The 12,205-nt window shown below is 56.7% G+C and overlaps 1 protein-coding gene across 8 annotated transcripts in view; it reads right to left on the reverse strand.

The window, feature by feature from the left end:
* LOC128755482 (sodium channel protein type 4 subunit alpha-like) overlaps window positions 1-12,205 on the reverse strand; it is a 45,102-nt gene that overhangs the window by 16,712 nt on the left and 16,185 nt on the right. For 5 of the 8 annotated variants that reach the window (XR_008414128.1, XM_053859072.1, XM_053859071.1 and 2 more), the window contains 12 exons: window positions 12,116-12,205; window positions 9,373-9,464; window positions 8,665-8,907; window positions 8,099-8,162; window positions 5,792-5,933; window positions 5,527-5,724; window positions 5,014-5,451; window positions 4,823-4,948; window positions 3,524-3,644; window positions 3,222-3,460; window positions 1,986-2,159; window positions 579-1,001 (listed from right to left, as the gene is read on the reverse strand). The exon at window positions 12,116-12,205 is cut by the window's right edge and continues 39 nt beyond it. Coding sequence is in view for 7 of the 8 variants with exons in the window: in XM_053859072.1 (XP_053715047.1) it covers window positions 579-1,001; window positions 1,986-2,159; window positions 3,222-3,460; window positions 3,524-3,644; window positions 4,823-4,948; window positions 5,014-5,451; window positions 5,527-5,724; window positions 5,792-5,933; window positions 8,099-8,162; window positions 8,665-8,907; window positions 9,373-9,464; window positions 12,116-12,205 (2,350 nt within the window). In the remaining variant the exon portion in view is untranslated. Of the gene's footprint in view, window positions 1-578; window positions 1,002-1,985; window positions 2,160-3,221; window positions 3,461-3,523; window positions 3,645-4,822; window positions 4,949-5,013; window positions 5,452-5,526; window positions 5,725-5,791; window positions 5,934-8,098; window positions 8,163-8,664; window positions 8,908-9,372; window positions 9,465-9,917; window positions 10,010-12,115 lie in introns of all 8 variants that reach the window. The other 3 variants (XM_053859070.1, XM_053859069.1, XM_053859068.1) reach the window with 3 other exon arrangements.

The following is a 12,205-nucleotide window of genomic DNA, read 5'->3' on the forward strand; positions in this document are numbered from 1 at the left end:
TGTGTCTGTGTGTGATGATGATGCAGCAAAACATGCTCCGCTGCTCGTTTGTCACAAGCAGAAACAGCCAGCTAAACATCTGCTCACACACACACACACACACACAGGGCTGCCTCTCTCTGTCCTTGTGAGGACCTCTCCCCCTGACCCAGGACTCTGGCTGGACCTTGTGGGGTCCGGCAGAAGGTCCCCACACGGAGGTGTTTCCCCCACAGCTGGTCCTCACGAGGATAGAATAAGCCACACACTCACTCAGCTCTGCACGAGTCTAAACACAGTGAGTCAAGGTCAACCTGAGCTTCCCAGAGAATCACACCCACAGAGATGCTTGTCTCTCTGTCCCTGTGAGGACCACTCCTGGCCATGGCCCTTCCCGCTGAACACGTGGCTCACCTGGACCTTGTGGGGTCCTCCCGAGGACAGATAAACCAGTCCAACGCACACAGACTGACCGGCGCTGTCAGAGGCGCTGACGCGTGAGTGACACTCGTCAGTGCACATCAGCGTGTCCGAGTCATGTGACCAAAGAGTTTGATTTCAGCAGGAAGGACAGAAGGAACCATGAGGCAGCCACTCACCACCAGGTTTCCGATGACCATGACCAGCATGAAGACCAGGATGCAGAGCGGCTGACCCGCCACCTCCATGCAGTCCCACATGGTCTCGATCCACTCGCCGCACAGGACCCGGAACACGATGAGGAAGGAGTGGAAGAAGTCCTTCATGTGCCAGCGCGGGAGCAAGCAGTCGCGCGAGATCTTACACACACAGTCCTGCAGGGGGGCGGCAGAGGGCGTGGGCTGGGGGCCAAAGCGCTGGCTCAGAAGGTCAAGGCTCACCTGGTAGCTCTTCCCAAACAGCTGCATGCCGACCACAGCGAAGATGAAGACGATGATGGCGAGCACCAGGGTCAGGTTCCCCAGTGCACCCATGGAGTTCCCGATGATCTTGATGAGTGTGTTGAGCGTCGGCCAGGAGCGCGCCAGCTTGAAGACTCGCAGCTGCGGGGGACGCACGAGTCAACAGGTTCGATCAGCCCGGTCCAGTTCCAGACCTCCTGGAGTCGCAGCGTGACAGCCGCACATGTCTCACCAGTCTGCTGTAGTCTCACCAGTCTGCTGGAGTCTCACCAGTCTGATGGAGTCTCATCAGTCTGATGGGGTCTCACCAGTCTGATGGAGTCTCACCAGTCTGCTGGAGTCTCACCAGTCTGATGGAGTCTCACCAGTCTGAAGGAGTCTCACCAGTCTGAAAGAGTCTCACCAGTCTGATGGAGTCTCACCAGTCTGAAGGAGTCTCACCAGTCTGAAAGAGTCTCACCAGTCTGAAAGAGTCTCACCAGTCTGAAAGGGTCTCACCAGTCTGAAGGAGTCTCACCAGTCTGAAAGGGCCTCACCAGTCTGAAGGAGTCTCACCAGTCTGAAAGAGTCTCACCAGTCTGAAAGGGTCTCACCAGTCTGAAGGAGTCTCACCAGTCTGAAAGGGCCTCACCAGTCTGAAGGAGTCTCACCAGTCTGATGGAGTCTCACCAGTCTGAAAGGGTCTCACCAGTCTGAAGGAGTCTCACCAGTCTGAAGGAGTCTCACCAGTCTGATGGAGTCTCACCAGTCTGAAAGGGCCTCACCAGTCTGAAGGAGTCTCACCAGTCTGAAGGAGTCTCACCAGTCTGAAGGAGTCTCACCAGTCTGAAAGAGTCTCACCAGTCTGAAGGAGTCACACCAGTCTGAAGGAGTCTCATCAGTCTGAAGGAGTCTCACCAGTCTGATGGAGTCTCACCAGTCTGAAGGAGTCTCACCAGTCTGATGGAGTCACACCAGTCTGAAGGAGTCTCACCAGTCTGAAGGAGTATCACCAGTCTGAAGGAGTCTCACCAGTCTGCTGGAGTCTCACCAGTCTGAAGGAGTCTCACCAGTCTGAAGGAGTCTCACCAGTCTGCTGGAGTCTCACCAGTCTGAAGGAGTCTCACCAGTCTGAAGGAGTCTCACCAGTCTGAAGGAGCGCAGCACACTGAGTCCCTCCACGTCTGACAGCCCCAGTTCCATCAGACTAAGACACACAATGATGCTGTCAAAGATGTTCCAGCCAGTCTGGAAGTAGTAGTATGGGTCCAGAGCGATGATCTTCAGAACCATCTCAGCTGTGAAGATCCCAGAAAAAACCTGGCGCACGCGCACACACACACACACACACACACACACACACAGAAGCTGGGATTTATATTGTTGATGGGAATGAGTGAGGACCTGCCCCTGAACCGAACCCTCTGCACAAGGACTCTGGAGCAGACCGGAGCCTAATTATAAGCACTCACTTATTTTGAAGTCTTCATCCTCAAATTGAGGCTTGGACCTGTGGGGATGTCCCCATAGGGACAGTGTTTTGTCAAGAATTGGTCCCCACAAGGCAGGATCAGCCAGGTACAAAAAGCCAGTGTGTGTGTGTGTTTGCACTTGTATTGCAATCCTTGTCGGGCCTAATTCTTGGAAACACACCTCCTTGTGAGGACAGTTGCCTTTTGCCGGTCCCCACAAAGTTAAGGCTCAACGTCAAACTGAGTCATTCCAAGTGGTTCAGCTGGTCTGGTCCAGAGTCCTGGCGCAGCTGAGCCATGAGGTTCAGGGGGAGAGGCTGGGGAAAGGGCGATGGCCACGAGGGGTCTCCACAAGGACAGAGAAACAGAGGTGCGCGCGTGTGTGCTGAGACAGCAGGTGACTGTTCTGCAGCTTCAAACTTCCTCTCGCGTGAATCACAGTGGCTTCATTCGATTCAACTTTTAATCCAGACTGATGTCTTCACAGCACTTCTGTGCCAGTGTGTGTGTGTGTGTGTTGGGGGTTGGGGGTTGGGGAGGGGGGGATTATGCTGGGGCCTGAGCACGGTCACATGACAGTCCAGAGAAGCGAGTCGCTCCAGCTCAGTCGTCAGATGCATGTGAGCATCTTCCAGTAGTTGGAGCTACTGGCTACACGCTAGCTCGGTCCAGCTACTGGCTACACGCTAGCTCGGTCCAGCTACTGGCTACACGCTAGCTTGGTCCAGCTATTAGCCACATTATCCAGGTGGTGGAGTCTGACCCAGAGAGAGTCCATTTTCTCTCCAGCAGTGGGACTAAACGCAATGACTGGGCTTTCTGCACGTCATGTAACCACGTGTTTGTTGTTTGTTGCCGTGCGCTTCATCCTCCTCCTCCTCCATGTTTCCACCCTGCACGCCCCTCCTACCTGGTTGCCGATGCTCAACATGCCGTTGAACTCGTCCGTCATGGGGTAGTGCTCCATGGCCATGAAGAGCGTGTTGAGGACGATGCAGACTGTGATGGCCAAGTCCAGGAACGGATCCATCACCATCATCTTCACCAGCTGCTTCAGCTGCAGCCACCAGGGGGCGCACTCCCACACAAGGTAGCGGTGGGCGAAGGAGTACCAGCAGGGGTGGCATCTCTTGTGGGCCTCCTCCAGTTCTGCGGCACCAGGGCCAGACGGGTCAGTCCGGGCTGCGGAGCCACTCCTCGCGCCTCACTCACCTTCCATGGCGTCGGTGAGATAGCTGGCGGCGCTGAGCGCTCGCCCGCGCTGCTCCGAGTCCCCGACGGAGGAGGGGCGGGGGAGCAGCATGGTGCTGAGCTCCGTGGTGGAGGTGGGGACCTGTGGGGGGTCAGAGGTCACTTCCCAGGAAGCTCCCACTTTTTCACCACGCTTCATGGAGACCATCAACACACACACACACACACACACACACATCAGCCGGCAATTTTGAAGTCTGAAACCTCAAGTTGAGGCTTACCCTTGTGAGGACCAGCCAAATGGTCCCCACAAGTGAGGACGAAGCAGGCCCTCTTCACACACTCACACACAGGCCTTGTGCTCGCTGGCGTCAGTCGCGTTGTGTAACGCTCCCTGGTTACTCATCGTCCAATCACAAGTGGCCTGTTGAGGCAGCTGCCCACTTCCTGTGTGATTGGCGTTTCCATGGAAACACATCAGGAATAAGCCGCTAATTTGGCTACTACACGCTGATGTGGTAACCATGGCGACGCCTCCGCGGCAACACAACAGGCCCCTCCCCCTCACTGTCAGAACATCAGGAACTTCTCAGGTGTGTGTGTGTGTGTGAGGGAGAGAGAGGACTTGGGAAACACTTTCCTTTGATAACATTTGGCCAAATCACCTTCATCATCATCATCACCATCCTCATCATCATCATCATCACCATCATCATCACCATCATTACCATCATCACCATCATCATCATCACCATCATCACCTTCATCCTCATCACCATCTTCATCATCATCACCATCTTCATCATCTTCATCACCATCATCATCATCATCATCACCATCATCATCATCACCATCATCACCTTCATCCTCATCACCATCTTCATCATCATCACCATCTTCATCATCTTCATCACCATCATCATCATCATCATCACCATCATCATCATCATCATTACCATCATCACCTTCATCCTCATCACCATCTTCATCATCATCACCATCTTCATCACCATCATCATCACCTTCATCATCATAATCATCATCATCACCATCATCATCATCATCATCATCATCATCACCTTCATCATCATAATCATCATCACCTTCATCACCATCTTCATCCTCATCACCTTCATCTTCATCATCATCACCATCATCATCATCATCATCACCATCATCATCATCATCACCTTCATCCTCATCACCATCTTCATCACCAACAGTAAAGAAGATTCTAGTTATCTGAATCATTTAATCTTTTCTCACCTTGAGAAACCGTCTACCTCTCTCACTCCCTCTGTTGCACACGCCCTTACTCACGCTCTCTTCGTTAACCTTCTCCATGGTGCAGGCAGCCAGCGCCCCCTGCAGCGGTGGGGGTGAAACTCCATTCTGGTCCATGGAGACAAAGAGTTTCCCATTCACATTGAGCGTAGGATAGAAGACCTGAGGAGAAGAGCTGGAGTTGAGCTGAGGAGCCCGCGCACCGGAGCCCGGGTCATGTGACCCACCTGGGAGCTGCGGCTGGCCGTGCTGTAGGTGCTGGGCCTTCGTTTGAGCCAAGGCTGGGACAGGATGCCGCCGAACGTGCCCCCGCTGTAGGTCCGGCTCCCGCCGGCCTCCACCACGTCCCCCGGGACGCTGAACTCGTCGTCCGCCATCTCAGCCTCGGAGCCGCGGCTGCTCCTCAGCCGGAAGTTGAAAATGGAGGAGACCTGGCTGCTGCGGCGGGTCCTGGAGGAGAAGGAGCGGGCCAGGAGCGGGTGCAGCGGCTTCCCAGCCTCCAGCAGGTCCACCTGAAGGAGCCTCTCCTCGGACAGGTTGGCCTCACAGTCGGCCACGCCCATCAGACTGCGTCTTCGCTGGTCGGCGCTGCCCACTGCCGGGCAGTAGGGCGAAAGGTCCGGCGACATCATGGAGTCCGAGTCCAGAGCCTTCTGCGCCGCCAGCTGAAGCAGAAGACGTGGTCAGGGAGGCAGGATGGAGGAGGACGGAGGAGGCCGCAGCGGCGCGGGACGCCTCACCTGCTGCTCTCGCTTCAGCCGCTCCACCGCCTGCTGGAACTCGCGCTCCTTCTGACAGGCCTCGGCGATGGTAGCCTGGTTCTGCTCCTCGTAGGCCATCGCCACCACGGCCAGGATCAGGTTGACCAGGTAGAAGGAGCCCAGGAAGATCACCACCACGAAGAAGACCATGTAGGTTTTCCCTGCCGAGCGCAGCGTCTGAGGGAGGGAGGGTGCAGCTGAGCGGGGGCTGAACCGACGGCGCACTGCCGCGCAGCCCACTCACCTGGTGGTAGAGGTTCTCCCAGTAGTCCTGGGTCATCAGGCGGAACAGGGACAGGAAGGCCCAGCCGAACGTGTCGAAGCTGGTGTAGCCGTAGTTTGGGTTTCTTCCCGCCTTCAGGCACTCAAACCCGTCCGGGCACTTCCTGCGGGGCACAGTCACAGAACCCGGGTCACCAGGGGGTCCGCTCTGCGACCCGGGCCCAGGCGGCAGCTCCAGCGGGCCATTCATTTCCATCACGCCCGCCCACGCGGTCACATCTGATCTGTCACGTGGAGCCAGATCCTGGCTGGCGGCACGGGGCCAAAGGTCGGAGGTCATTCTGGTCACTGTGTGGAGGTTAATGCTAGCGTTGGCGTCACCACGGTGACAATGAAAGATCAGGACGACAGAACTCAGAAGAGGATTCTGTTGGGCGCCAGGAAGTGACATCACGTATTCGGAGAAAATATTTCTTCAGGAAAAGAAACTTTGTTGGAGATCACGTCGCTGGGGCAACCATCCGCTGAGTCACGCAGGAGCTTCCGCAGCTCAGACAGCCACCAGGGAATCAAACCGACAACCCTGCGGGCGGTGGGCCGCTGCAGTGACCCACAGTGGCCAGTTCCGCCTCCGCTGCGCTGCTGCGGGCGCAGAAGTGACTCATGTTTGTTCCCCCGCAGACGATGCAGCGGCTGAAACGCGGCTCCTGCCTGCCGTTGGACGTCAGCGTTACGGGGCCCCGCTACCACAGCGAGAAGGTCCCGGGACGGTGGTCCGGTGAGAGCTGTGACCCGGGCCACGGCGCCGTGATGTCATCATCACGAGGTCGGCGTTCTGCTGATATTGCATATTTTACAGCCGAGTGAAGGAACACATGTGATGGATGATGTCACGAGGAGGCAGTCACTCATCCTGATGACTGACAGCAACCCTGAGCAAGGCCAACGTGTCACACACACACACACACACACACACTTGCATGGTGATGAGTGTGTGTCGCACGTCTGAGCCAGTGAGTCAACATGGCGGCATGTGAGCAGAGACGAGTGGGTGTGAAGTGTGTGTGTGTGACAGAGAGATAACAACTCACACACACTCACACTCGTTGGTACCGCTGTCCTTGTGGGGACCTCTCCTGGCCCTCACCCTTTCTCCAGCCGCTCCCGCTGAACCTAACCACCCAGAACACATGGCTCACCTGAACCAGACTGGAAGCCAGTTATTTCCAAGTTTGAGCCCTGAACTTGAGGCTGGACCTTGTGGGGACCTGTCAAAAGTCCCCACAAGAAGGCCTCCAGTGAAGTGTTGCTCACACACTGACAGCAGCAGACAGGGAGCCAGAGCCAGCGCCAGCGCTCGAGTGGGCCTCTCAGGGTCAGGAGCCAGGCTCGGGTGAGGGCCGGGAGCAGACGGTGACCAGGCCTTCAGGTCACATGGTCTCCCCCAGGTCGAAGACATTTCTGCTCTCTCTCAACCCCACACACACACACACACTCACTCACTCACACCTTTAATTATAGCACTCAGGTAAACTTCAGTCTGGGAGGAAGCCAGTACTTAGCATCACCATGGCAACCGTATCCCAGAGCTGGTTGCTGGGGGAGATTTGTTTTGTGCCACCTCAGTTGGGAGACGGATGGACTTTGAGTGAGTGTGCGTGTGTGTGTGTGTGTGTTCACACCTGAGCTCGTCCCAACATTATTTAATGATGTGATTCGCTCGTTTGTGTTGGAGCTCAGATCAAACACAGTCCCTCAGTCGCAGCTTGGTCTCCGTTTCACAGCCGATATCGCTCGCAGCGTCGGCGCAGCCCTCCACTTCCTGTTCCCCCGCCACTCACACACACACACACGCGTCTGTCTCTCCCTCCTGGTGAGGACCTCTCATGGCCCTCGCCCGAAACCTAACCATCCAAAACACACGTCCCCACCAGGATCAGGAGCTGTTCATCTACACACACACACACACACACACGGTGCTGCGGCTGCTGCGCTTTGGGCAGATGTCACACACAACCTCAGAGAGCCCCAACAACTCAGCTACACACACACGCCTGATCAACCCCCAGCGCACCATAGCTGAGTTATTGATTCATGCAGCTCTTAACATAATGTTTTCACCATCTGTAATGGGGGAGAGAAGGTGGGAGGGAGGGGGGACCCCACCCGCTCACTCACTCACTCACTCGCTGATGGAATGATGAATGTCAGTCGTCGGCTTCCAGGAAAGTTCCTGAGTCACATGACACTGCAGCTCAGGTGAGCCACCCCTCCCCCTCACACCCACCCACAGATCACACGACCCCTGCCGTCCCACGGGAGGACTCACCCGGCGTCGCTGCTGTTGCCACAGATGAGCGCGTCCTTGGCCCCCTCCACCTTGTAGAAGTTTTCTGGAGAGAAGAAACGCACACTTTGACCTGCGCCGCTCGTCCATCACACCAGACTGGGAGATGTCCTGGGCACACGCCGTTTCCATAGCGGCCGGGATTGAGGGGAGAAGCCGAATTTTGGGAAAGTGAGGGACAGGAAGTGACACGTCTGTCTCTCCTCCTCATGATTGCGTTTGTTCACCGCAGCGACGGCGTCTGTCTGGGCTGAAAGGTTGATGGGAACATCGACCGGACCGTCGCAGGTTCGGGTTTCACGGCAGCTTTCAGGGGTCGATAGCAGGGCCTGCGGGGGCGCAGGTCTGATGGACGGCAGCAGGGGGCGCCGCGCCTCTCCACTGTCTGCCTCAGTGCGGCGCCCCCGGTGGACCTCATGCTTTCACCCATCACAGCCACACTCCATGGACGTCACATGTCCATGTTCGGGTCTTCAGGTGACGTCAGCTCTCACTCTCTCTCTCCGATTGGCTTAGCTCAAAGCCAACCAGCGCGGCACATGACTCACCCTCGTCGTTGATGAACTCCCTGATGGAGGTCCAGGTCTTGTTGTTGCAGTAGAAGGTGGCGTTAGCGGGCAGCGAGTCGTTGACGCAGTGGGCGGCGCTGCGGACGCACTTCTGCCGCAGGTTCCCCATGAAGAGCTGCAGGCCGATGAGCGCGAAGACGCTGAGGCAGAAGACGGTGAGGATCATCACGTCGGCCAGCTTCTTCACCGACTGGATCAGCGCGCCCACGATGGTCTTCAGGCCTGCCGGCACGTCAGCAGCGTTAGCGCACGCGCTTGACACATCTATGTTCATCTCAGGCTGAGCGCAACAAAGTTAGCAACACAGAGAAGAAGGTGAGAACATCAGGACAAGCTCAGACCAGACAGGGCGAACCACAGGTAGCTCTGGACAAACACCTTGAGCTGACGCTAGCTAGCTCGCAGCCACACGCTAGCATATGGAGCATGTGGCTGCTCATAAACACCTGTCCGGCCAGAGCGGCCTGGAAGTTCTGCCAGTCCTGAGAGAAATGTGTGGTGTGAACCGAGCCACCGCCTTCAGAACCACAGAGGCCCAGAATTCAGAACTGGCTTTGAGACCGTAGGCTAGCCGCTACCCAGCATGGCTTTGGCACGCGGGGATGGTGGTACCAGACTGTGGTTCTGAAAACAGATGCTGGCGGTTCTGAGGAAGAGCAGGTTGCAGGTTCCATTCTCGCGCCTCACCTGGAATGACTGAGATGGTTTTGAGCGCTCGCAGAACCCTGAACGTCCTCAAGGCTGAGACGTTACCCAGGTCCACAAACTCAGTGACATATCTGCAGCAGGACGGAGACACACACGCACAGACACACACGCACAGACACAGGAGGTTGGACAGAGCGACAGACGGACCCACACCAGAACTGAAGCAGAAGTCGGGTGAGCCGAGCAGTGATGTGACCTCCGTGTTCATCGATCAGCCAGAACATTATGACCACCTGCCTCATGTTGTGAGGAGTGCTGGTCGGCAGCGGTCAGCACCTGAAGAGATGTGAACCTGAGACAGGCTCGCGTGAATCTATCAGGGCTGGGCCGTGTTCCGGGAGCCGGTCATAATGTTCTGGTTTGTCTCTGCACCAACCGCTTCTGGTGCTGACCCGACTTCTCCTCTTTACCAGGAAGAGGTTGAAAAGAGGGCGGGGCCTGCAACTGAGACAGACAGATGTGCACGTGCGGCGGGGGCGTGGCGGCGCGCCACGTCTCGCTCGGTCGCCCCCTGGTGGCCTTACCTGGGATGACTGAGATAGTCTTGAGGGCCCGCAGGACTCTGAAGGTTCTGAGGGCCTGCAGGTTCCCTACTTTGATAAACTCGGTTAACAGCCTGCAGGGGGCAGCGACATGACAACAACAGGAGAGAGCGTCACATGACATGGCAGCAGCGAGCCAGCATAACCGGCGTGCCCAGCGTTCAGTGCCCTCTAGCGGTGACCGGCACGACCTTCTTCACTGGGCGCGCCGGCGTCTGATTGGCTGCCATCACCTATCAGTTAATAGAAAAAGGATTTATCGATGACGGAGACGTTGCTTCGTCCACTCGCCAAAATGTTTATGGAGTCTCACGGCGCCGGCCGGCTGATGGCGTCCATTAATGGGTCATTACACTGGCACCGGGGGAGGGGGAGCTCCTGACTTGGTGGGTGGAGCTGAGCGCATCCATCATACAGCTGATGAGCGTGTGTGTGTGTGTGTGTGTGTGTGTGTCTGAGAGTTATGTGTCGCTACCTGACCGCAGGACGGCCCTGGGTTCAAGGAGACACACGTGGACCGAGTGTGTGTGAGTGTGTGTGGGGACAGGGGAGGTGGAGGTGGAGCGGAGCTGTCAATCATCCTGTTGATAACCAGCGTCCACCCCTCGGCATCACCAGTTCTCCTGGCGAGCGCTCGCCGACTCCTCCCTCCCAGCGTGGCTGTCTTCAGGACCGCTCGGCTGAAGTCTGAGTCACATGACCTTTTTCTCTCGGCAGCAGGTGTAAATCAAGCTGGCGGAGACATGTGCCATCCGTACGAGAGCCCGAGGTCGTGGCAGGTCTGTGGGACTGGCGGGCTATAAATCGCCAGTCACGTGACGCGGCTGAGCAGCGCGGCGGCGGCTGATGGCGGCGTTGCCCTCTGAGTGGATCTGTGTCCCCCCAGTGGGACTCTGTGGGGGGTGGTGGGGTTAGTCCTTCATCAGGTCTCTCCCCTGGAGCTGCACGGCCGTCCATCACGCTGCCGAGTCTCAGGGTCGACTATTGATCCCATCGGTTCATTCCCGTCGTCCGTCTTCCACCCCCCTCCCGCCGCCCGCCTCCCACTCTGCCCGCTGATGAATCGCCGGCTGATCGCTAACCAAACCAGCGCAGTGATTTTCCGTCACTGCGACAATTAGCCGAGTGGACAGATCGCACGTCGCCACTCACTGAGACAGCTGGACCTGTGGAGGACCTGCACTCAGCTGCGGGGTTCAGAGGACCTGGGTGAGCAGCAGGTCAGTGCAAGGAACGGAAGGAAGAATCCTGATGGTCTTTGTTAGTCAGCAGAAGAGCACCAGTGTTGAGTCGATGAGCCAGTCACGGTTCAGTCGGTGAGTGAGTCACGGTTGAGTCAGTGAGTGAGTCACGGTTGAGTCAGTGAGCGAGTCACGGTTGAATCAGTGAGTGAGTCACGGTTGAGTTAGTGTGTGAGTCACGGTTGAGTCAGTGAATGAGTCACGGTTGAGTCAGTGAGTGAGTCACGGTTGAGTCAGTGAGCCAGTCACGGTTGAGTCAGTGAGTGAGTCACGGTTGAGTCAGTGAGCCAGTCACGGTTGAGTCAGTGAGTGAGTCATGGTTGAGTCAGTGAGCCAGTCACGGTTGAGTCAGTGAGTGAGTCACGGTTGAGTCAGTGAGTGAGTCATGGTTGAGTCGGTGAGCCAGTCACAGTTCAGTCAGTGAGTGAGTCACGGTTGAGTCAGTGAGCGAGTCACGGTTGAATCAGTGAGTGAGTCACGGTTGAGTCACAGTTGAGTCAGTGAATGAGTCACGGTTGAGTCAGTGAGCCAGTCACGGTTGAGTCAGTGAGTGAGTCACGGTTGAGTCAGTGAGCCAGTCACGGTTGAGTCAGTGAGTGAGTCATGGTTGAGTCGGTGAGCCAGTCACAGTTCAGTCAGTGAGTGAGTCACGGTTGAGTCACAGTTGAGTCAGTGAATGAGTCACGGTTGAGTCAGTGAGTGAGTCATGGTTGAGTCGGTGAGCCAGTCACAGTTCAGTCAGTGAGTGAGTCACGGTTGAGTCAGTGAGCGAGTCACGGTTGAATCAGTGAGTGAGTCACGGTTGAGTCACAGTTGAGTCAGTGAATGAGTCACGGTTGAGTCAGTGAGCCAGTCACAGTTGAGTCGGTGAGCCAGTCAGTGAGTGAGTCAGTGGTGGAGGCGTTGAGAGTTGGTGGTCAGGTCAGTGTTTGGACTCACGCCATGATGATGACACTGAAGTCCAGCCAGTTCCAGGGGTCCCTCAGGAAGGTGAAGGGCCCCACGCAGAAGCCCCGCGCCAGGATCTTG

Source organism: Synchiropus splendidus, chromosome 3 (assembly GCF_027744825.2).
Source record: "Synchiropus splendidus isolate RoL2022-P1 chromosome 3, RoL_Sspl_1.0, whole genome shotgun sequence".
Lineage (NCBI taxonomy): Eukaryota > Metazoa > Chordata > Actinopteri > Syngnathiformes > Callionymidae > Synchiropus > Synchiropus splendidus.